At 41.5% G+C, this 24936-nt stretch overlaps 1 protein-coding gene across 1 annotated transcript; it reads right to left on the bottom strand.

Annotated features, from left to right (window-relative positions):
• Positions 1–3626: 3626 nt before the first annotated feature.
• Positions 3627–19225, bottom strand: LOC140036319 (uncharacterized). Its single transcript, XM_072077681.1, has 6 exons — positions 17245–19225; positions 16001–16279; positions 15493–15887; positions 10300–10698; positions 7849–7998; positions 3627–3770 (listed from the first exon to the last, which is right to left on the bottom strand). Exons 1-6 carry the CDS (start codon positions 19223–19225, stop codon positions 3627–3629), a joined length of 3348 nt encoding a protein of 1115 aa, XP_071933782.1.
• Between the last annotated feature and the right edge of the window lie 5711 nt (positions 19226–24936).

Here is a 24936-nt window from a genome sequence, read left to right as displayed (position 1 = left end):
TTAGTTCGAAGGTGATCTCCAAAATTTTGCAGTCTGCTTTAGTTCTCTACTTCCAAGATTGATTTCGTCATGGCAGACGGGATTTGTTCCAAGTAAGGGTATCACAGAAAATTCCATTCAACCCTATCCCCTATGCTTTTTTTGTTGGTGATAGAATTTTTAGATAGAGGGCTACAACAATTATTTTGGCAAAAAGAGAGCTGCTATTGTGACGCTCCCACTTCTCCTTAGGGCGAATCCAAGGGTATCCACGGAACGCCTGCCTAGCTCTCGTCAGGACTCGATACAAATCAAATTTAAACTTAACAATACACCACCAATAATAAAAGCCAAAATAAAGAAAAGACACTTCCTTATATAATTATTCAAATCTTACATCACAAGTTACCAAATGTACATCAACTTTCCCTAAAATACAACCACTAGAAGCCGACTAATTAATTACATCCAAAGATTTTAATCAAAAGTAATCAAGTCGGCTCTCCCCAAAATTCTTTCCATTTCGAACTCCTGTTAAGGAAAACAAACTAATGGGGCGAGCAAACGCTCAGCGAAGCCAAGAAACACACATACAAACACATGTAAAGTTCGAGTAATTAACATTTCAAGTAGGAAAAGTAAGTATAAACAATTCAAGGATACTGTAGCTCTCAGGAGCCAAATTCCACGTAGTAGGGTCAAGGTCTTGATCAAATTCCATGTTGACACTCCGTCAACCAAGTAAGTATCAAATCCGTAGAGACTCCACTTTCCCCAGATCCCGTTCACCGTTACATCCCCTTACTGAGCCCGCTCGTCAAGATTTTGATATTACTCGAGTATATCGTGGCAATACTACGCGAGTATGCCAAGCAAGATCTCTCCAATAGATCAAGTTTCGTGTTTGCTCATGGTTTACTAAGTTTCTTGACCAAGCCCATGCTGGCTCGATTCGCAAAGTTAGCCGATGAGTTTGGGCGTCCGCCACGAGTAGGAGTGGTCGACGAGACATCGTTCCAATCGACACCGAGTCACACATAAGTATAGTTTCAAGTATGAGCAAGTCGAGTAGCTAGTCGAGTAAATCAAGTAACGAGTCAAGTAAGGAGAGCGAGTGCGATAAAATTCACACTCATCTCCACAAGTCAAATTCATATATTCAACTAGAAGCATTTCAAGTATTAGGCAACAAGTCATGCACTTGACACTCACCAAAATCAAGAGTGTAAAGCAAGAGCAAGGCAAGATCAAACGAGCTCCTCGGGATCCACTTGATCACCTGAGACATGCACAATTACAAATTATCTAGGTATTCAGCCAAGGTCTAGTAATTTTCCCGCTACCCTCACACAAGAGATAACACGTTCAAATCGAATGCAATTATCACTTACTACTTAATCCACGAGGGTAGCATTTGAAAATATCTAAGAATGCATTAATTCAAATCTGGTCAAATTAAAGAAGTTTTTCTAGCTAAAACATTGGAATAATGCTCAAAGAGAACTCAAAAGTCATTTTTTGATTCCAAGTCATGGTAATAAATCTCAATTCCAAAAGAAAGTACAATATTCACTTCGGCACAAAAATCGAGAAAAGAGTAAATGGTTCTCGTTTCCCAAAACTTTAAATCTCATGTCCAAACTTTGGAAGGTAAAGAGTATTCACATTTTTCCAAGCTAATGGAGTCAAACATGTCCAATACTCCACTCATTTCATAGAAAAAATATCAAAGCTAAGGTTCCAAGATTCAAGTATAAAATAAGGTATCATTAACCAAGAAAGTGGAACAACCAAGAAAATGCATTAAGAGAGGTTTAACCTTCGGAAACCAAGATTTGAAATGAAGGTTTAAAGTATTAATCCCAGTCTGCAGTTTTGATGATTAAAAAACAAATGGTTGTTACTAATGATCTCTCAATAGACATTTTCAGAAATGGAGCAAAACAAGTTCAAAGATGCAGCTGTCGGACGCACAAGAAGACTGGATCGGACGTCCGACAACCATTGCGCAACTTCGGACACATGAAGAACCCCACCCTCGGACGTCCGAAGATATTAAGTCATTCCTTCTAAACTCACTGACCTCAATCGGACGCACATCATCAGAGCACCGGACGTCCGACAAACATTACAACACTTCGGACGCAAAGCTTTGGAAGCATTGGACGTCCGAAAGAATTGAAGAAGAATTCTCAGTTTCACTTCATACTTTCGGACGCATACACTGAAGGCACCGGACGTCCGAAATAATTCAAAAATATTTCTTGAGCTCACTGCCCATGTTCGGACATAAGAAATTGGTCTACCGGACGTCCGACACTGACAACGGTTAGTTGACTCTTCAACTGCATTCTATCCATTGGGAGCATTAATTGAAAAACTTTTTGGTCTCATATAAATAGAACAAAGTTAACTACTTCAAAGCACTTTTGCACATTGAGAATACATCAGATCAAGAGTGATTTTAGGAGGAAAATACTCTTCAAAGAAGATTTGTAATCTTAGTTGTGTAAATTTCGATAAGCTTTTCCAGTGTGATTCAATTACTTTAATAGTGTAGCTTTGTGAGGGTTATCCGAGTGATAGTAAAACTTCCTTGCTTGACCAAGTGTGGCTTGGGGTAAGGAGAAAGTGATCCTTTCTTTGTACACAAAGATTGGTTGTAAGTTTATCAACTTGAAAAAGCTTGCTCACTAAAGTGATATTCAAACTCAAGAGGAGTTTGGTATTTGGTTTGATATTCTATCTCTTTTACTTACTGTCTTGCTATATAAATTGTTCATCTCTTCTACTCACAAGCACTTGTGCTTTCTCATTAATTGCTCCATTGTGTGGTCTTTTAGAAAAAGAGGGCAAGTACTCAAAAAGTGACTCACAACTTTGCCAGTTTTTAAAACTACCTAATTCACCCCCCTCTTAGGTTGTTTTCGATCCTTACAATTGGTATCAGAGATTGGTCTCCTAGAGATTAAGCTCAATCAGCTTTGAAGTAAAAATGACAACCAACAATGCCATGTTTTTTTAAGGACAATCCGTTACTAGACCCCCAATGTTCAATGGATCAAATTATGTGAGTTGGAAGGAAAGGATGATTATTTTCTTAAAATCTATTGATATCAAGCTGTGGTTTATTGTCAATGAAGGTCCATATGATGCCTCTATAGTTGATGTAGTCACTCATAGACCAAAACCAAAAACTAAAAATGAATTGACTGGTGATGATAGAACCCACCTCACTTTGAATGTCAAGGCTATGAATGTGTTATACAGTGCTCTAGATTCAAATGAGTCTATTAGAGTCAAAGGCTGTAGATTTGTAAAAGAGATTTGGGATAAACTTAACGAAATCCATGAAGGGAGTGAGAATGTAAGAGAACAAAAGAAATCAATACTAGTTACTAAGTATGAATCATTTAAGATGGAATCTCATGAAAATATTGGTAAGATGTATTGTAGATTCAATGATCTCATTAAGGATTTAGAAGTGCTGGAAAAGGAATACTCTCTAGGTGAGAAAAACAGAAAAATTTTGAATGCCTTATCCAAGGATTGGGAGAGTAAAGTGACTGCCATTGAAGAAACTAGAGATCTAAATTCCATGCCTATTGAATCTCTTATTAATTCTCTAACCTCTTATAAGCTGAAACTCAAGTCCAAGGTGCACGAGGAAGAAGATGCAAAGGTGAGAAAAGTATTACTCTAAAAGCCTCGCAAGATGAAGATGACTCAGCTTCCTTGAATGGAGAAGATATGGAAGTTGATGACAGTGATATTGCAATCATCACAAGAATCTTCAAAAGAATTCTCAACAAAAGAAGATTCAGAAAAGGAGGACCTAGAAATCCATTCACAAATCAGTTCAACAGCTCAAGAAACAAAGGGAAGCAAGAGTTCAATAAAAAGCAAACTGATAAATGCTGTGAAAGCTGCCAACCTGGACACTACATGAGTGAGTGTCCAATGAAGAAAAAGAAGGAAGGTAAGGTTGAACGAAAACCAAAATTCAACAACTTTCAAATTACATGGAATGATTGCAACACAGAAGGTGAAGTCGAAGAAGAAGAGGAATCTGCCCAAATGGCTTTCATGGCCATTGGTGATGATGAGGTAACTACTTGTAACTCTCAACTTGATAGTGATGATGAATCTGATGATGATATTAATTCATTTATATGGAAAGACTGCATAATAACTTGAAAGAATCCTATGCTAGAAACAATGAACTAAAACAAAAGATCAATTTTCTGATTCAAGACAATGAAAACCTTTTTCGACAAAACAAGAGTCTGAAAAATGAAAATGAAAACCTGAAAAGGATTGAAAATGATTTACATGCTGAACTTGATAGAAAAACAAACTTCTGTGACATGCTCAAAAATGAACAAGGGAGTTTGAAAAGAAGATTGGATGATCTTAATCAATTGCTTCAACATAAGAAACAAAACTGTTTTCAAAGGAATGATACAAAACCTCATTTTGGCATTCATGAGAAAAGGTTGAATTCTAGTGCAAACGAATTTACCATTTATAAGAGAAGGCAAATCAGATTTGTTAAACCTGTCCATGCAACTAATTCACTGACTATGTGCAGTTTTTGTTATCAAATTGATCACATGAAAAGTAATTGTTATGTAAGAAAGTATATGAGAAATGGCATGAAATGCATGTGGATAGTTAGACATAATGCTAACTCTCAAGAACCCAAAAAGTAAAGGGTATCAAATATTATCTTGTGACCTCTTGTGTAGGTGAACTTGGTGAATATTATTAAGGAATCAAAATGGTTCATAGATAGTGGATGTTCAAGGCATATGACTGGTGATCCATCACAATTCATCAATCTCAAACCAAAATCAAGTGGAAAAGTAACATTTGGAGATGACAACAAAGTTAAAACAATTGGAGTAGGAGATGTTGGTAAGGATGGTCAAACTTTTGTTCACAATGTTCTCTTAGTTGACAATCTGAGTTATAACTTGTTAAGTATTAGTCAATTATGTGATAGAAATCTGTTTGTGTTATTCAGAAAGTATGAATGTCTTGTTCTTGACTCAAAGTTTAATCCTATTTTCAATGGAAAAAGGGTTAATGATATTTATATAGTCGTTCTTGAAAATGTTGATTCTTCTAGCTTTAAATGTCTTAAAGTTGCAAATGAAGACTCTTGGTTGTGGCATAGAAGGTTTTGTCATTTCAACATGGATTTGCTAAAAGAAATTTTAAAAAGGAGCTTGTTAGAGGTTTGCCAAAAATTAAGTTTGAAAAGGACAAAATCTGTGATGCTTGCCAATTTGGAAAGCAAGTCAAAGTTTCTTTTAAACCCAAGAACACAAAACCTTTGGAACTTTTACATCTTGATTTATTTGGTCCTACACAAACTGCTAGCTTAGGTGGAAAAAGATATTGATTTGTTGTTGTTGATGATTATTCTAGATTCATGATACGCTTCTCGATCAACTCGTTTCGAGACACATAGCACGTTTGCCCAAGGATCTAGCGAGACTGTCCAACGCTTGGATTGCAAAACCTAAAACCAAAACGGACGACACGAGTTGGTTGAAGGTGGTAGAACGACGACTCCAATTGAGGTGAATACTCTAGTGGATAGGTCGGTAGAATCAAGGACAACACGCAAGATTGCTCAAGAACCCTTGCCAAGCAAGTTAAGGTTCGAATGCTCTCAATAATTTGAAGAGAAACAAATCAGAAATTGATTATAAAAATTGTGTACCCGTTAACCGTACAAAGTGAGCCTTTATATAGGCTAAGGAGCTAAAGAAACCCTAGGAAACTAGCTAAAGGAGGGTCGGCCACTCCTTGGACAAGGTGGGCCGGCCCATGACTCAAATGAAATAATCTAATCCAACTCTAAACAAGTGAACCTAACAACATGGGCTAGGGCCTAGTCAACCAACCCTTCATGGGCTCTCTTCGTGGGCTTGGATCATCGTGTAGACAACTTGATTGGCACATTCCAAGCCTTCAATATCCCGATGGACTCCTTGTTGGTCTTGAACATTTCGCACAAGAGCTTGAAGGGACTCCTTGAAGCGCTTGGCCGGTGCACGTGTGACTGGGCCCAATGGAACTCGAACTGGATCATTACTTAGGCTAAGCTCCGTGCACACATCAGTCCCCTCCACTTGAGGAGGATTTGTCCTCAAATCTGGATCCTCCTCACTAAGGAATGGGCTGAACTCTGCGACATTAAAAGTCGCGCTAACATTGTACTCCCTAGGTAGTTTCAATTTGTAGGCATTGTCATTGATGCGTTGGAGCACTCGAAATGGTCCATCACCTCTTGGGGATAGCTTCCCTTGGCGTTGCTTGGGAAATCTTTCTTTTCTCAAGTGTAGCCACACCCAATCACCAGGTTCAAAGGTCATCTTGCGACGGTGCGTGTTAGCTTGCTGGATGTATTGCTACGTACACTTCTCAATATTTGCATGAGCAATTTCATGTAACCTGCGCACAAAATCAGTTTTCTTTTTCCCATCTAAGTTTGTATGCTCAGAGGAAGGTAAGGGTGCCAAATCAAAGGGAGTCAGGGGTTAAAACCATATACAATCTCAAATGGTGAGTAGTGTGTTGCACTATGAACAGTTCTATTATAAGCAAATTCCACGTGTGGCAAACATTCTTCCCAAGATTTAAGATTCTTTTTAATCAAAACCCTGAGTAATGTTTCAAGTGTGCGATTGACAACATCAGTGTGGCCATCGCTTTGGGGATGACTTGTGATTGAAAACAATAATCTAGTGCCAAGTTTACACCACAAGGTCTTCCAAAAATAACTCAAGAACTTCACATCTCTATCACTAACAATGGTTTGAGGCATACCATGCAAGCGAACAATTTCTTTGAAGAACAAGCTAGCAATATGAGATGCATCATCAGTTTTGTGGCAAGGGATGAAATGAGCCATCTTAGAGAATCGATCAACTACCACATAGATGGAGTTGACCTTGGTAGACCCAAGACAAAGTCCATAGACAAGTCTACCCAAGGATGATGTGGAATGGGCAATGGGGTATACAAGCCATATGGGTTTGTTTTAGACTTGGCCTTGTGACAAGTGGCACATCTACCAACCATGCACTCAACATCCCTACATATATGGGGCCAGCAGAAGCGTTCTTGCAACATTGCTAAAGTCTTAACAACACCAAAATGTCCCATGAGACCACCACTATGTGCCTCTTTAACCAAAAGATCACGAATGGAAGAATTAGGCACACACAACTTATCTACATGGAATAGGAATCCATCACGTAAAAAGTATTTTCCATGCGGGTTCTTAACACAAGCAGCATATATGTCTCCAAAATCATGATCATGTGCATAGAGTTCCTTAATCATTTCAAACCCTAATAACTTAGTATCAAGAAAAATAAGCAAGGAATGTCTACGTGATAAGGCATCAGTTACCACATTCGATTTGCCAGTTTTGTACTTAATGACATAAGAGAAGGTGCCAATGAAGCTTACCCACTTGGCATGTCTTTTACTCAATTTTGGTTACCCCTTGAGAAACTTCAATGACTCGTGATCAGTGTGTATCACGAACTCTCTAGGGCGGAGGTAGTGTTGCCAGGTCTCCAAAGCCCTCACCAGTGCATACAACTCCTTGTCGTACGTGGGGTAGTTTAAGGCAGCACCTCCCAGTTTCTCGCTAAAGAAGGCACAAGGCCTCTTGTCTTGCATGAGAACGGCGCCAATACCTACACCAGAAGCATCACATTCAATTTCAAAGGTCTTGTTAAAATTTGGTAATTCTAAAACAGGTGCATGTGTGAGTTTGTCCTTGAGGGTAAGGAATGCTTGTTCTTGGGTTTCTCCCCAATGAAATTTATCATTCTTCTTTGTCACTGCGATCAATGGAGCAGCAATGGTGCTGAAGTCTTTGACAAATCGCTGGTAGAAGCCCGCCAATCCATGAAAGCTGCGCACCTCAGGGACGGATGTTGGAGTTGGCCATTGCTTGATGGCCTCAATCTTGGACTCGTCCACTTTGATGCCCTGTGAACTCACAACATAGTCTAAAAACACAAGCTCATTAGTACAAAAGGTGCACTTCTTAAGGTTGGCGTATAGACGCGCCTCTCGAAATGTATTAAGAACTAATCTCAAATGCTCCATGTGCTTATGCTCATTTTGACTATATATCAAAATGTCATCAAAATAGACAATCACAAACTTCCCAATGAAGTGTCTCAAAACATGGTTCAATAATCTCATAAATGTACTAGAGGCATTAGTCAACCCAAAGGGCATGACTAGCCACTCATAAAGATCATGTTTAGTTTTGAAAGCCGTTTTCCATTCATCGCCTTCTTTCATCCTAATTTGATGATAGCCACTCCTTAAATCAATTTTAGTGAAAATAACAGCACCATCAAGTTCGTCAAGCATATCATCTAGCCTAGGAATGGGATGATGATATTTAACAGTAATAGCATTAACGGCTCTACAATCAGTGCACATGCGCCAAGTACCATACTTTTTGGGGACAAGTATCACAGGCACATCACAAGGATTTAGACTTTCCTTTATCCAACCCTTACCTAATAGGCCATCAACTTGCCTTTGAAACTCCTTTGTCTCCTCAGGACCCATGTAGTAAGTCGGTTTGTTGGGTAGTGATGCTCCAGGAATCAGGTCTATTTGGTGCTCAATCCCTCGAATGGGTGGTAAACCATCAGGGACCTCATCAGGGAACACGTCCTCGAATTCATGCAAAAGAGCAACTATACTCTAAGGCAATGCCTTATCGAGCTCAGCAACATCTAAAAGCACATGTTTACAAATCATGAGAAGTACAGGCTGATCAAAATTCATAATCTTTCTAACATCCTTAGCCTTAATGATCATGTTTTGCTTGCTAGTGGTGGGTTTAATGAGTGAATGGTCATGTGTAACACTAGGTGTGCTCACTTGACCCTTGGTCGATTGCTCACTTGTAGAAGTGGAGCATTTTCCAGGGTCGGCCGCCTTTTGTTTCCTCTTTTGGCGGTCCATTTCACACTCCCTTTGCAATTTAAGTTGGTCCTCATACACTTGTGCAGGTGTGAGGGGTGTTAGGACCATGCGTTTACCATTGTGCAAAAGAGTGTATTTGTTTGCCCTACCATCAAATGTGACATGTTTATCAAATTACCAAGGTCTTCCTAGAATGACATGTGTCGCATGCATAGGTACAACATCACACATAACATCATCAATGTAGTTGCCAATTGAAAAAGGAACACGTACCTGTTTGTAGACACATACCTCACCTTCTTCACTTAGCCATTGGAGGCGGTATGGATGTGGATGTCTAGTGGTAGGAAGGCCCAAGCTCTCAACCATTAGTAAGCTTGCCACATTGATGCAACTCCCACCATCAATGATGAAACTGCACACTTTATCACTTACTTTACAACTAGTGTAAAATAAGTTTTCCCTTTGCAATTGCTCGTCCTCCTTGACTCGGACGATTAGCACTCGTCAGGCCACCAAACACCCTATTTCCCCTTGAGTAGGAGAGTATTCTTCCTTAGCCGAGTCATTCTCCAAGCAATCGCCCTTGATCAATCCAGGCATATCCTCACAATCGTCGTCATCGGACACGATCTCTCCATTGTGAGTGACTAACATGATCCTCTGGTTTGGACATTGGGACTGGATATGTCCAAACCCTTGGCACTTGAAGCATTTGATATCTCTACTCCTAGTCTTAGGAGTCTCATGAGGTGCCTTAGAAGTGGATCTGGATGCATCAACAACTTTGTTAGGGGTAAAATTGGAATTTCGGTTAGGAGCATTACCTTGAGCTCGGCCAAATGAAGGTGGTGTAGCCGAATTTCCAGTTTCGTGGGTCGCTCTCCGTGGTTGGTTGCCCCTCCATAAAGTCAAGTTGGAAGTTTGGAAGGTACGGGCTCCTCGCCTCAATTTCTTTCCCCTCTCGGCCTTGATAACGAGTTCAAGAAGATCATGCATGTCCAAATAATGTTGGAACTCCAAGGCTTCTTGAAGGTCAGGGTTGAGACCTCTAAGAAAGCTCGCCATGGTTGCTTCACTATCTTCTTGAAGGTTCGCCCTCATCATGGCCATTTCGATCTCCTTGTAGTAGTCCTCCACACTCATGTTACCTTGAGTGAGGGTTTGAAGTTTGGAGTGGAGATTGCGATTGTAGTAGTTAGGAACAAATCTCTTGCGCATCAATGCCTTGAGTTCTCGCCAAGTTCGGACTCGTGGTTCTCCCATTCTCCTTCTATGGATCCTCACTTGGTCCCACCAAACTAGGGCGTGGTCGGTGAACTCAACGGTGGCAACTTTCACCTTTTGTTCCTCGCTATAGTCATAACAGTCGAAGACCATTTCGATGCGGTCTTCCCATTTCAAGTAAGCCTTAGGATCACTTCTGCCTTTGAATGCGAGCACTTGAATTTTGAGTGCCTTGAGTTCGTTCTTAGGCATGTCCTTTCTAGGCCTCTCGGCTCTCTCGTCATCTTCACTAGCCGAGTAGTCTTCACAATTTGCCTCCTTGGTGCCATGGTTACTCCGGTTGTGAGACCGAGAACGAGAGCCTCGTATGAGACTCCTGGATAGCTCCTCAAAACGAGTGTGCAACTCCTCCATTTGTTGCTCACTAGTTCGCCTAAGCTCGTTCTTCATGGCGGTGAACATCAACGAGTAGTCTGTGGTCAGTTGATTTTGCTCCATGTCCCTCTTTATGCCCTGCAAAAGGTTAGTAACAACAACACAAGTATATCCTCAATTCACTCCCTTAGTGTATCACTCAATCTCATGTGTATCACTCAAAAGCACTCTAATGGACATACCAAATACGTTTACCCGTTGGGTTAGGTAGTTGAGAAAGGCCGCTCAAGTCCAATAATTGTCACCAACTTTTTTCACAAGAGTAACCAAGAAGGTAAGACACAAATGTGGGTGCAAAATGCAGTGGGAATTGACGAATTTGAAAGGCCAATAGTGGCGGACAGAAATGGAAGTGCGCCAATGGGAACACAAAAGAAAGAAACCCTAGCTTCCTAAAATGTAGGAGTGGGTTCCTAGAATGTAGGAGAGTATTCCTAAAATGTAGAAGAGAATGTAGGAGAGTGTTCCTAAAATGTAGGAGAGAATGTAGGAGAGTAGCCAAGTGAAGACAAAGGAGTAATCCAAGTGTTTTACTTAGTTTCCTAAATTGATTTAGAAAACAAGTTAGTTTTGGAAACCGTTTAGAAAACCTTTTCTTGAACAACTTTGATTACCTTCCAAATCCCAACCCAAGTCGGGTTTCCTTAGCAAATTTCGGTCCTTCCCCTAAACCCTCTTCCCAAGTCGGTGGAGATGGCTTATTAAAGCTCTCAACTATAGCCGTCACTTACACTCTCGAAGATGACCAAGTGCAATTCGGAATTTCTGGTCTTAGTGCTCAAGATAATTTGACTATTGGTCAAGGCAAGAAGATGGCGTCTCAAGAAGATGCAAGCAATGTCACTCAAGCTTTCCCCTAACGGGCTGCTCAAGAGTTTCCCAAGAGTTTTACTCCCAAACTAAGGAAACCTTTCACCACAGCAAGAGAGTATAAAAAGATATTTATTCGAAGGGTGGTACAAGTTTCCAAGACACAAGGTGATCAGATTATTCGAAGGGTGGTACAAGTTTCCAAGACACAAGGTGATCAAGGTATGTCAAAACTTTTGAGTACTTTTCTTTTTTTTTTTGTTTGGAATTGTCGTTTTGGGTTATAGAGCACGATGTAAGAATCTGGTTTGGGCAATAAAATTCAACTTTCTTCTCTTGTTTGTCTTTGTTTCTTGCCAATCGGGTTGTCTCTCTTTTCTTTTTGTTACTGTTTTTTTTTTACTTAACATAAAATTCAACTTTCTTCTCTTGTTTGTCTTTGTTTCTTGCCAATCGGGTTGTCTCTCTTTTCTTTTCGTTTCTATTTTTTTTTTTTGACTTAACAACGCCACAAACACTTGGCCGAATGGATCAAAACAAAATCTGGTCAGCCCCTCAATTCGCACCAATGCACAACCACAATCCTTCAAGAACTAGCAAGATACGTATCAAGAATTTCAAGAACTTCAAGATAGTAATCAAGAACGTCAAGAAACCCTAAAATCCTGTAGACTCTCTCAAGGATTCCCAACACCAACAAGTTTTACCCAAAATCAGTTTTGAAAATTAAGTAAACAACTTGGATAAAGCAAACAAAACTTGGACAAATTTGAAACAAAGAAACTCTTGCGCAAAACAAAACCCTAGCCACCCAAGGTCCGACCTTTTTGCTGCCCAAGTGTCGCTCAACTACTCAAGACAGTTTGGTACGAAACAAGACACAAGATTATGGACAGAACTTGAAGACAACTAACGACTCAATGCCACAAAGAAGTCGTGGCCAGATTTGACGCGCACAAAAGATGCTAACGGACTGGAGTTGTGATGGTCAACAACCACACACAATGGAGCCACACGACCAACAAATTGTTGCCACAATGATGACCAACCGGACAGATTATGTGAGATAACAGGACGCAACAACTTCAGACAGAATGTAGATGCAAGTGTGACCAGAAATTGACGTGACAAAGACGACAAACTACACGGACAGAGTTTTTTTTTTTTTTTTTTTGTAACAAGGCAGCGGACAAAACACAAAAACCCTACAACACAACTACAAAAAACAAAGATAGAATGAAAGATACCTCCACCTAAGCTCTGAAGCCAACTGATATGCTCCTCGATCAACTCGTTTCGAGACACATAGCACATTTGCCCAAGGATCTAGCGAGCTTGTCCAACGCTTGGATTGCAGAACCTAAAACCAAAACGGACGACATGAGTTAGTTGAAGGTGGTAGAACGACAACTCCAATTGAGGTGAATACTCTAGTGGATAGGCCGGTAGAACAATTAAGAATGACACGCAAGATTGCTCAAGAACCCTTGCCAAGCAAGTTAAGGTTCAAATGCTCTCAATAATTTGAAGAGAAACAAATCAGAATTTGATTATAAAAATTGTGTACCCGTTAACCGTACAAAGTGGGCCTTTATATAGGTTAAGGGGCTAATAAAACCCTAGGAAACTAGCTAAAGGAGGGTCGGCCACTCCTTGGACAAGGTGGGCCGGCCCATGACTCAAATGAAATAATCTAATCCAACTCTAAACAAGTGAACCTAACAACATGGGCTAGGGCCTAGTCGACCAACCCTTCATGGGCTCTCTTCGTGGGTTTGGATCATCGTGTAGACAACTTGATTATCACCTTCCAAGCCTTCAATATCCCGATGGACTCCTTGTTTGTCTTGAACATTTCGCATAAGAGCATGAAGGGACTCCTTGAAGCGCTTGGCCCGTGCATGTGTAACCGGGGCCAATGGAACTCGAACTGGATCATTACTTGGGCTAAGGTCCGTGCACACATAAATACACTTGGGTGATGTTTCTTGCACACAAAGATGATACTTTCAAAAACTTTATTTCATTATTTCAAAGGTTCAAAATCTGATTGGGTTGAAAATCATCAAGATCAGAAGTGACAATGGCTCAAAATTTCATTTTTGTGGCTTTCCAGAATTTTGTGATAACAATGGAATTACACATGAATTTTCTATTGCAAGAGTACCTCAACAAAATGGTGTTGTTGAAAGAAAGAACAGAACACTTCAAGAGGCTACTAGAACCATGTTGAGTGAATGCAACTTGCCAAAATATTTTTGGACAGAAACCATAAATACAGCTTGCTATACTATGAATAGAGTTCTTTTAAGACCAATCTTGAACAAAACCTCTTATGAGTTAATGTTTGATAAAAGGTCTATTGTTGGTTACTTCAAAGTTTTTGGTTGCAAATGCTTCGTTTTAAACATCAAGGAACATATTGAAAAGTTTGATAAAAAATTTGATGAAGAAATTTTCTTGGGGTACTGTGAAAATAAAAGAGGTTTTAGAGTCTATAATCGAAGGTGATGTGCGACGGATCTAGACGAACACCAAGTTGGGTTGATTGCGGAACCTTGACCCTTCTAAAATCACAAGTCACGAACTAAGGAAACTCCTTAACCCAAGACTAGCAAATTTAGTGAACCAAAAGTATGGATAGAAGAACGCCACAATCAAGGAGTCTACTTGATTGATAAGTTCAATGAACAGCTTGAGATTAATTCTCAAGTATTCAAAGGGAATTCTCTTGAGGCAAGAGATAGTGAATAAACTCACATATATTTTATGAAATCTGAATTCTCCTTTAATGAATGAAAACCTAGGCTATATATAGCCTTACAGGACTCAAACCCTAGAATGTCCAATGGACGACCTTGCCCTTCATTAAGGGTGAAAATATCTAACAACTAATTGACTAAAATTAAGACTCTGAATTTGGCCAAAGTGAAGTGAAAATTGACCGAAATTATTAATGCTAACAAACAACTAATAATGGTAACTAAAACCCTAATTAGCAAGCTAGTGCTCTGTGAACTAGTCTTCACTTGGTTCTTCCATTTGAAGGAAAGTGTATAGAGTAGTTTCTCCATTATGTAATCCTTCAATGGTCCTCAAGTCATCACCAACTCGTTCTTGAATCGTGCAAACAAGAGCTTGAAGTGATTCTTGAATTCTCCTAGCACGCGCTCTTGTAATTGGACCACTGGGTATTTGCATGACCTGAGCACTAGAAGTTTGAGCAGCCTTGAGCCCCTCCTCATTAGTCCCCTCCTCTTGAAGGCGATTTGTCCTCAAATCAAACTCATCGTCTGCATGAAAAGGACTCAAGTCAGATACATTAAAAGTAGCATGTACCCCATACTCGCCTGGAAGTTCAAGTTTGTAGGCATTGTCATTTATACGTTCCAGGACTTGGAATGGACCATCTCCCCGTGGAAGTAGCTTACTACGCCGTTTGACTGGGAACCTCTCTTTGCGCATGTGTATCCATACCCAATCGCCAGGCTCAAAGACCATCTTGCAGCGCCCCTTGTTGGCACTTTGGATGTATTGAAGTGTACGCTTCTCGATGTTGGCTCGCACCTTAATGTGTAACTCACGCACATATGCAGCTTGGGTCTTACCATCCAAGTTAACTCTCTCATGAACAGGTAAAGGAGTTAAATCCAAAGGTGTGAGAGGGTTAAAACCATACACAATTTCAAACGGCGAATAACGTGTAGCAGAATGAACAGTGCGATTGTATGCAAATTCCACATGTGGTAAGCAATCTTCCCAAGATTTAATGTTCTTTTTAATAATTGCGCGCAATAGGGTAGATAAAGTCCTATTAACCACTTCGGTTTGACCATCTGTTTATGGGTGGCTAGAAGTAGAAAATAGCAATTTAGTACCTAGTTTACACCACAAAGTTTTCCAAAAATAGCTAAGGAATTTGGCATCCCTATCAGAAACAATAGTGCGTGGCATGCCAAGTAATCTAACTATCTCACGAAAGAATAAATTTGCAACATGCTTAGCATCATCTGTTTTAAGACAAGGAATAAAATGGGCCATTTTGGAGAAGCGGTCAACTACCACATAGATTGAATCATGTCCTTTTCTAGTCCTAGGTAGTCCAAGCACAAAATCCATTGACAGATCAACCCATGGTTCCTGTGGAATTGGCAAAGGTGTATAGAGACCATAAGGGTGTACCTTTGATTTTGCTTGGTGACAAGTCACGCACCTTTCAATGTGTCGTTCCACGTCACTCCTCATGCATGGCCAGAAGAAATGTTCTTGGAGAATCATTAAGGTCTTGGCAATGCCGAAGTGTCCCATTAGCCCTCCTCCATGAGATTCTCTTACTAGGAGTGTGCGCATGGAGCTCTTGGGAATGCAAAGCCTGTCCTTGTAGTATAAGAACCCGTAAGAGATGAAATAATTCTCACGAGAGTGTCGTGGCAAGGAGGAAAAAATCTCACCAAAATCTGAGTCAGTTGCATAAAGTTCTTTAAGGAATTCAAAACCAAGCAACTTAGCATCTAATGTAGTGATAAGTGTATGCCTTCGCGAGAGTGCATCAGCACTACATTCGTCTTACCTGTCTTGTATTTGATCACAAAGGTAAAACTGTCAATGAAGGTAATCCATCGTGCATGTCGCTTACTCAACTTGTCTTGGGACTTGATATGCTTGAGCGACTCATGATCTGTGTGCAAGACAAACTCACGAGGGCGAAGGTAATGTTGCCATGTTTGTAGAGCTCGCACTAAGGCCATCAGTTCCTTATCATATGTTGAGTAGTTTAGAGCAGCTCCATTCAACTTCTCGCTAAAGTAGGCAACTGGGCGGCCCTCTTGAAGTAAGACAGCTCCAATACCTATACCAGAAGCATCACACTCTACTTCAAAAGCTTTGTCAAAATTAGGTAAACTAAGAACAGGTGCATGTGTGAGCTTGTGTTTAAGTAATTGGAAAGACTTAGCTTGTTCCTCTCCCCAATGAAATTGTACATCTTTCTTGATAATTGACGTAAGTGGTGCAGCAATTGTACATTCTGGTGTTGCATCAATACACACCCCAAACCTTCTCTAGAGGCGTCAGTGTAAACAGTGAAACTGTCCTTACCGTTAGGCAAGACCTGGATAGGGGCCATGGTTAACCTTCGTTTCAACTCTTGAAAGCAGTTCTCACACTTATCACTCCACAGAAACCGACCACTCTTCTTCGTTAAATTAGTTATGGGACTGGCTAGTTTCGAGAAATCATTGATAAATCACCGGTAATAACCTGCCAACCCTAGAAAACTCCGGATTTCAGTAGGATTGTCGGGTCTCTTCCACTCTATCACTGCCTCTACCTTGGCTGGATCTACAGCAATTCCTTTCTTTGAAATCACGTGCCCCAGGAAAGAAACATTCTCTACCCAAAACTTGCACTTACTAAATTTAGCGTACAACTGGTGATCCCTCAAGGTTTGTAAGATCTCTTTCAAATGTTGCACATGCTCCTCACGGGTTTTTGAATAGACCAAAATGTCATCGACAAAGACAACGACAAATCGGTCCAGATAGGGTTTGAAAATCCTATGCATAAGGTCCATAAAAGCGGCAGGGGCATTGGTTAGTCCAAAAGGCATCACGGCGAATTCGAAATGCCCATACCGAGAATTGAAGGCAATCTTAGGCACATCTTCCTTCCTAATTAACAATTGATAGTATCCCTGTCGAAGATCTAACTTAGAAAAGACCACCGCACCTTGCAACTGGTCAAATAACTCATCAATGTGGGGTAATGGATACTTATTCTTAATGGTCACGTTGTTCAACCCTCGGTAATCGATACACAGTCTCAAGGTCCCGTCCTTCTTCTTAGCAAAGAGAACAGGTGCCCCCCAAGGTGATCCACTCTCATGAATAAAACCCTGTTCTAAAAGGTCTTGCAACTGCAATTTCAACTCTTTGAGTTCAACAGGTGCCATTCGGTAGGGAGTCTTGGAAATAGGAGAAGTCCCCGGTAATAGGTTAATTTCAAACTCAATTTCTTTTTCCGGAGGTAAATTTACTAACTCATCGGGAAATACGTCTGGATATTCATTCACTACGGAAACATCTTCTATTTTTAGTTTATCGGTAGGAGTATTAATGACAAAAGCAAGGAACCCTTGTGCCCCTCTACTCAGTAGTTTCCTAGCCCAAATTCCCGAAATCATAGCAGATGAGGCTAGACTACCCCTCATATCTAATCTCAAAGTTGTCTTCCCAGGGATACAAAATTCTACACTTTTCCTCTTACAGTCTAGTTGGGCATCGTATCGAGCCAACCAATCCATGCCCAATATCACATCGTACCCCTTAATGGCCAAGCTTATCAAATTCCCTAACAACTTTCTCTCTCCTACCCAGATTTCATAATTTGTATACATTTTACTAGACATCAAACATTGGTCCCCCGTAGGGGTACTAACTTCCAGCTCATAGGGGAGAGTGACATGGTGTATATCGATTCCACACATAAACTCAGGGTTAACGAAAGAATGGGTGGCACCAGGGTCTATCAAAATTCTAGCTAGGCGGTGGAAGACAGGGATCGTACCTTCCACCACCTCTACAGAGTCAGGAACCGGACGTTGCCCGATGGAGTATACTCGAGCAGGCACCTTCGGTTTCGCTCCTTCTACCCGTGACTGGCCTGAGGTAGCCTTTGACGACTGAGTAGTTCCTCTCGCTTCCTGAGACTGGACTGGACAACTAGCGAGCCGGTGCTCCGTACTCCCACAGCGTAAGCACTTGTTCTGCTTCCTCCAACAGTCGTCCTCCGTGTGGTTTGGTTTCCCACAGAAGCTACACGGTCCACGAGAAACGGTGGCTGAACTCCCTTGCGATTCGCTCCTCTGCTGGCCTCGTCCCGTCTGGCCACCTTTTGGTGGAGTTCCTCTTGCCATACCCGAGAACCGTCCCCCTCCGGCTCCCCTTCCAAATTTGGGAGGGTTACTTTTATCCCCTTGAGTTGAGCTACTCCCAGAAGCTCCACGTTTTCTATTTTGAAAGTTTCTCACTTGAACCCTGGCATTCTCAGATCGTAAGGCTTTCTCAACTGCATCACTAAAGGTGGTAATTTGGGCCACGACTAAGTCCTTTTGAATTTCTACGTTAAGCCCCTGAAGGAAACGTCTCGCCCTCCTTTGTTCATTTAGGATGAGTTCAGGAGCGAATTTAGACAAGCGGGTAAACTGGCTCTCGTATTTAGCCATAGATTGGGTGCCTTGGCAGAGTCGGATGAACTCATCTTCCTTCTTCTCCTGGAGCAATGGTGAAAAGTACTTGGCATTGAACTCCCTTACGAAGTTCACCCACGTTCTTGGTGTTTTTTCTCGCTCCCATTTCGTCCGAATAATATTCCACCAAGAGCGAGCGGCCCCTTCTAATTGAAAGATCGCAAAAGTAACCTGCCTCTCCTCCGAGTAATGTAAAGCGGCAAAAATGTCTATCATCTTTTCTAACCACTGTTCAGCCACGTCCGGATCGGGCCCTCCAAGAAACTTTGGTGGAGAGAATTTTTGAAACTGTTCAACAGCTCGATCCTCGCTCTCGACGTGATTTCCAGGGTTTCCAGGGTTACCAACTGGTGGAACAGGATTGGGGCCCTGTTGTTGCACCACCTGGGCCAAGAGATCAGTCATCCGCTGGATAGCAGCGGCTACCTGAATGTTGGGATCAATTTGGGGTTCAGGATTTAGTTCGGGCATAGCGGTCCCCGTACCCTGTTCAATCGTGGGCTGTCTACCCCCACGTCCCCGGCCTCGGCCACTACGCGTGCCTTCCATCGATCTAAGTCAATCTAAGGTCGAGGCACAAACATAATATTAAAAGTGCATACAAACATAGTCATATAAGCATGAACAAAGAACCAAAATAAACACCATATAAGGCATGTATACACATAGAGCAGTTATACATTGAACACAAAACTGTGTCAAACAGTCATACATGAGCAGTCAAGCAAATATGTACAAAAGTACTTCCATGAAGCCAAAAGAGGGTCTTCCAAAATACACTATACGAACTAGGTCCCAAAAGTACAACACAACAAACTTAAAAGTTTCCCTAGGCATCCCTTACATGGGATCAAAACATAGTCCAAAGCACTCTAGCCTAGTTCTCAACGGAGCCAATCGACTCCTCCCCAGAGCTAGAACTAGGGGTGCCTCCATCGCCTGGAGCTCCGTCACCCGGAACTGCTCCTGGCACATTGGCGCCAATCACTCCCTGGATTAGCGCCTCACACTCGTTAATAATGCCACCGGACCGGTCTCGAACCTCCCTGACTACCCTAGTGAGACGGCCGTTGGCTACCAGTAACTGCTCCCTCAGAGCGTTTGTCCTCTCCTGCTCCATGGCTATGTCCCCATGGAGCTCTCGAATGCGATCCGCCTACATCCTCATGATACCCCTCACATGCTGCAGCTCAGTGTGATCTCTGGCGGCGGCACGCCTGAGCCTCCTCCTCTCATCTAACACAGCCACGACCACATGGTCAGCGTAGGAGTAGTGCTGGCAACGATCACAGTGCCTAGTCCGACTGGCTGTACTCCAGCGCCGAATCGGTCCTCCGGGCCTCTCCTCGTAGTCGACAACACGAAAACGCTTCCGAGGCGGCCCACCTCCACTCCCACTAGCTCCGTCCATGACCTATAAGGATAGCCACAGATTACAACTTAGACAAAGTGATCATACTTAAACATAGCCTATCAAAATCTCCAAAAGTGCTAAGATTCAAGTTTCGGGTTCGCCCAGGTTATTTCTAACCTGACTCTGATACCACCTGTGACAACCCCACTTTCCCCTAGGGCGTACCAAAGGGGTTAGCGGACTGCCTGCCCAGCTCTCGCCAGAACTACAAAGACGATTAAACATAATCTAAAACGTTCCAGAATATTTTAGCGCGCTCAAATAAATCAAAGTCACGAAACGAAAATGGAAAAAAAATGGGGCCGCACATGAACATTACCAAACACTTTTATACACGCATAATTACAAATTTACATTCCAAAAGAAATATTGGATCCAAGTACATGTATGGATTTCCTAACTATCGAGGAACTATACAAAAAAAATATGAAAACAAGCTCAACTCGGCTTCGCCACATCATAGATCTCAAAAGTTTATTCCCTGTAAGGAAAACAAAGTAACGAGGGTGAGTTTACGCTCGTTAGGCACCAACAAGACACACCAGTAACCACATGTTATCACATAGTGACCCCAAAGCTCATAAACACAACAAGTCAATATAAAAGGATACAATTGGCTCTCAAGAGCACTTTCCACTTGCCGCAATTGATCACCAACCCGTTGACCCTCCGTCAACCTTTAAAGCGAAGAACATTCCGTAGAACCCCACTTTACTCCATATCCGTTCCACCGGTCACCTCCTTACGGGGCCCGAACACCTCACAGTAACAGAGAGGGTAATACTCGAGTATACCATAAGGTCGAGGAGTTAACACTCCACTCGACTACAATGAACCCAAGGTCCATTATCGATTCGCCCAAGCCCTGGCCGGCTCGACTCGATTAAGGGCCAATGGGGTATGAGCTCAGATAACACAGTTAAGTTGTCGGGCAAATCCCTTAGCCATGTGAAAACATACATGTAGACAATTTCACACTTTGACAGTAACAGGAATACGGATAAGAGATCGAGAGCGATAAAGTATACCCGCGTATCATTCTATCCATTCAAGTTCACATATCAAGTATAATCAACCAATGAAGCAGTAGACCATATAATGGTACACTCACCAAGGTAAGTAAACAAGGTCACAAGTTAGCTTAAGGCGTAGGCGTCGAAGCACCGGTACGACCTATACAACAAGAATATCACAATTAAGACTCGAATACTAGTCAAAGAAAATCCACACCCTACAAAAAAATAAGGCCCAATCGAACGTATAAGTGCCTAACCAAGCTAGGGAGAATCCGGAATGAAGTTTATGCCCTAAAACCAAAAGACAGTTTTGACGTCATTTAGCAGAACGGACACAACTGGGGTTACACTTATCGGATTGGGGCGCAATCTATACCATTTCGAAGATAAGACAGAGATCTATAACTTTGATGAAGACTACTAAGTCCAGTTCTCACCCTAACTAGATCAAAGTTTCCAAAACAACTCCAGATTTTCCAGTTCGAACTCACCTCAAAATTCAACTGGCAGTCCTGATTCATTCACTCTTATCTCAGCACACACAACTCCAAATCAGGTAATTCCAAATCCATTTGAAATCTAAGATAAAATACTATAATTCTTAAGAAGACACTAACAACCAATTCGGTAATATTCCTGGTCAAACGAACCAATTACACAAGCTGATTATCAGTTTCGGACAGAAACAGGGCAGCAGGGGTATTTCGGTCTTTTCATAAGCTACGTTCCTCCGATTGAGCTGAAATTTGTCAGGAAACTATAAAACCTCATTCTATACAACTTTCATGTTTTACACCAAGCCTAATTCAGCCTATAACTAGGAGAAAAAGTACCGGGAAGAATGGAAATATTTAAACCCCTAAAATCTGGAATTTCCTACAACAGCGGAAATTTTCTGCAATTAACCACCATTAACACATAGAAGCTCTAAATTATCCAATATAAGGCTATCATAACTTAGCCAACCATAAGAAACTATATAAAACAGAAAAATTCCCAATAAATAGGAAAATTAGACAACACAACCGTAATTCATGAAATACTCCACAAAATTGCATCTTTAACTACCAACCTCTACTAATTTCACATCATAACCAACAAAGGGACAATTTCCTAACCACTCACCTTTGTAACCTCAAGAAACAAGATAGCTAGGGCTTGTTCTTCCCAAAAGGCTCCACGAATCCTCTTAAACTCACCTCTCAACTCACTTTTGTGGAGAAATTTGAAAGATTAACGGTTGAATTTCAAGATTTGGCAAGAAATGAAGAACAAAGGTTGGAAGTTTTCTATCTTCTTCTCTCTAGGATGTTCGGCCAAGAGGAGGAGAAAATGAGGGAATTTTTGGGTCAAAATTGATTAATAAGAACGGTAAAGCAAGTAGTCAAAAGTCCAACTTCCATTAGGGTTATGACAAGTGGCCCTTTTTGTGTTTATCTCATTCCTTTGTCTTCTAATACTTAATTACACTAGCTAACCTCTAATTAGCTCATAATACAAGATAATAAAATCTCCGTATGTAAAATTTTCCTCCAACCCATTTTTCTGCAACAACCGCACTAGTGGGTCCCACATCCACTGTACACCCCTATTGCCACAGAAAATGTTTTAAAATTCCTATTTCTCATAAAATCCCCAGAAAATGAACACATTAAATAAAACACTAAAATTAAGCCCAAAGCCTAAAATAAATGCCTAGAAAATAAGAAAATTTTCGGGGTCTCACACTCTCTCCCCCTTAAGGAATTTTGTCCTCGAAATTTCTCACCTGAGTCATTAAACAGTCCTGGGTATTTCGTTTTCATCTCCTTCTCCACTTCCCAGGTCGCCTCTTCGACCCCGTGGTTCTTCCATAGAATTTTCACCAGTGGAATTTGTTTAACTCTCAGCTCCTTAACTTTTCTATCAAGTACTCGCACAGGTCTCTCCTCGTAGGTAAGGGTTTCATCAATTTCAATCTCCTCCGGTTGCACAATGTGAGTTGGATCGGGGTAGTACTTTTTGAGCATTGACACATGGAATACATCGTGAATCCGTGACAAGTTTGGCGGCAAGTCGAGTCTGTATGCTACTTTCCCAACTCGTTGAAGAATCGGGAAGGGGCCTACGAATCTAGGTTGGAGCTTCTTTCCTCTGCCAGCCGTAACACTTCGTAACGGGGTAATCTTAAGGAAAACTTGGTCTCCAACTTCAAATTCCAGATCTTTCCTTCGGTTATCGGCGTAGCTCTTCTGGCGACTTTGAGCTATCTGGAGTCTCTGACGGACTAACTTGATCTTTTCTTGGGCATCCTCCATCCAAGGAATAATAGTGGGGTCTAAGATCTTCTTTTCTCCTACTTCATCCCAGTATATCGGCGAACGGCACTTTCGCCCATAAAGAGCTTCATACGGTGCCATTTGGATCGACGAATGGTAACTATTATTGTAGGCGAATTCCACTAACGTCATATGTTGACCCCAACTACCCGCAAAATCTAGAATACAAGTGCGTAACATATCCTCAAGGGTCTGAATCGTCCGCTCCGACTGTCCATCCTTCTGAGGATGATAAGTGGTGCTTAAATTCAGCTTCGTCCCCAAAGTCTCCTGAAACTTTTGCCAAAATCTTGACACGAAACGAGGGTCTCGGTCGGAAACTATACTCATGGGCACTCCATGTAATCTCACAATCTCCTCCAAATATACTCGAGCTAACTTATCCAAGGAATACTTCATATTCACAGGTAAGAAATGAGCCGATTTGGTCAACCGATCAACGATTACCCAAACGGCATCATGTCCCTTTTGGGTTCTAGGTAGTCCAGAAATGAAATCCATGGTGATATGTTCCCATTTCCATTCGGGTATCTCCAGAGGCTGCAGTAATCCAGAAGGTTTTTGGTGTTCGGCTTTAACCTGCTGGCATACTAGACAGGTTTGTACATATTGAGCTATATCCCTTTTCATCCTGTCCCACCAGTACAACTGTCGTAAATCCTGATACATCTTGTTACTACCTGGATGGATTGTATATTTGGATCGATGGGCTTCCTCCAAAATTTCTTTTCTCAAATTCTCATCCGTAGGTACCACAACCCAATTTCTAAATTTCAAAATCCCTTCAGGGCTTAGATTGAAATCCGGACTTTCTCCTTTCCTCCCATTTTCCACCCATTTCTGAACCGTGAGATCCATAGTTTGAGCCTCCTTAATTCTATCCAACAAAGTGGATGTTACCCATATGTTACCAAAGGTTATCTTCTTATGTTCCACCTTCGGATTCCACTCCCCAATGGTTCCCAACATTTCCCACTCTTTCAACATTAACCCAGAAATCTGAGCCTTCCGACTTAGGGCATCCGCTACAATATTAGCCTTACCCGGATGGTAGTTAATAGGACATTCATAATCTTCTAAGAATTCCATCCACCGGCATTGTCTCATGTTCAACTCCTTCTAGAAAAAGAGATATTTAAGGCTCTTATGATCGGAATAGACCTCAAAGGTCACCCCGTATAGGTAGTGTCTCCACTTTTCCAGAGCAAAGACAATTGCAGCCAACTCTAGGTCATGAGTAGGATAGTTTTGTTCATCGGTTTTCAGTTTCCTAGAAGCATAGGCTGTCACATTCTGGTGTTGCATCAATACACACCCCAAACCTTCTCTAGAGGCGTCAGTGTAAACAGTGAAACTGTCCTTACCGTTAGGCAAGACCAGGATAGGGGCCATGGTTAACCTTCGTTTCAACTCTTGAAAGCAGTTCTCACACTTATCACTCCACAGAAACCGACCACTCTTCTTCGTTAAATTAGTTATGGGACTGGCTAGTTTCGAGAAATCATTGATAAA

Source organism: Coffea arabica, chromosome 2e (genome assembly GCF_036785885.1).
Source record: "Coffea arabica cultivar ET-39 chromosome 2e, Coffea Arabica ET-39 HiFi, whole genome shotgun sequence".
Taxonomy (NCBI): domain Eukaryota; kingdom Viridiplantae; phylum Streptophyta; class Magnoliopsida; order Gentianales; family Rubiaceae; genus Coffea; species Coffea arabica.
This window is presented reverse-complemented; position numbering and strand designations above follow the sequence as displayed.

Bases quoted from the DNA above. Each gene is read 5' to 3' on its own strand.
- LOC140036319 (XM_072077681.1), bottom strand. From the start codon at position 19,225: ATGGAAGGCACGCGTAGTGGCCGAGGCCGGGGACGTGGGGGTAGACAG. The intron at 16,280-17,244 runs GTATCGATTACC...CTTCTGGTATAG, and splicing joins GGACGGGACCTTGAGACTGT to GTATTGGAGCTGTCTTACTT. The intron at 3,771-7,848 runs GTGACAAAGAAG...ATTCTTTTGAAG, and splicing joins TTGCTGCTCCATTGATCGCA to ATTCTTGTGATGATTGCAAT.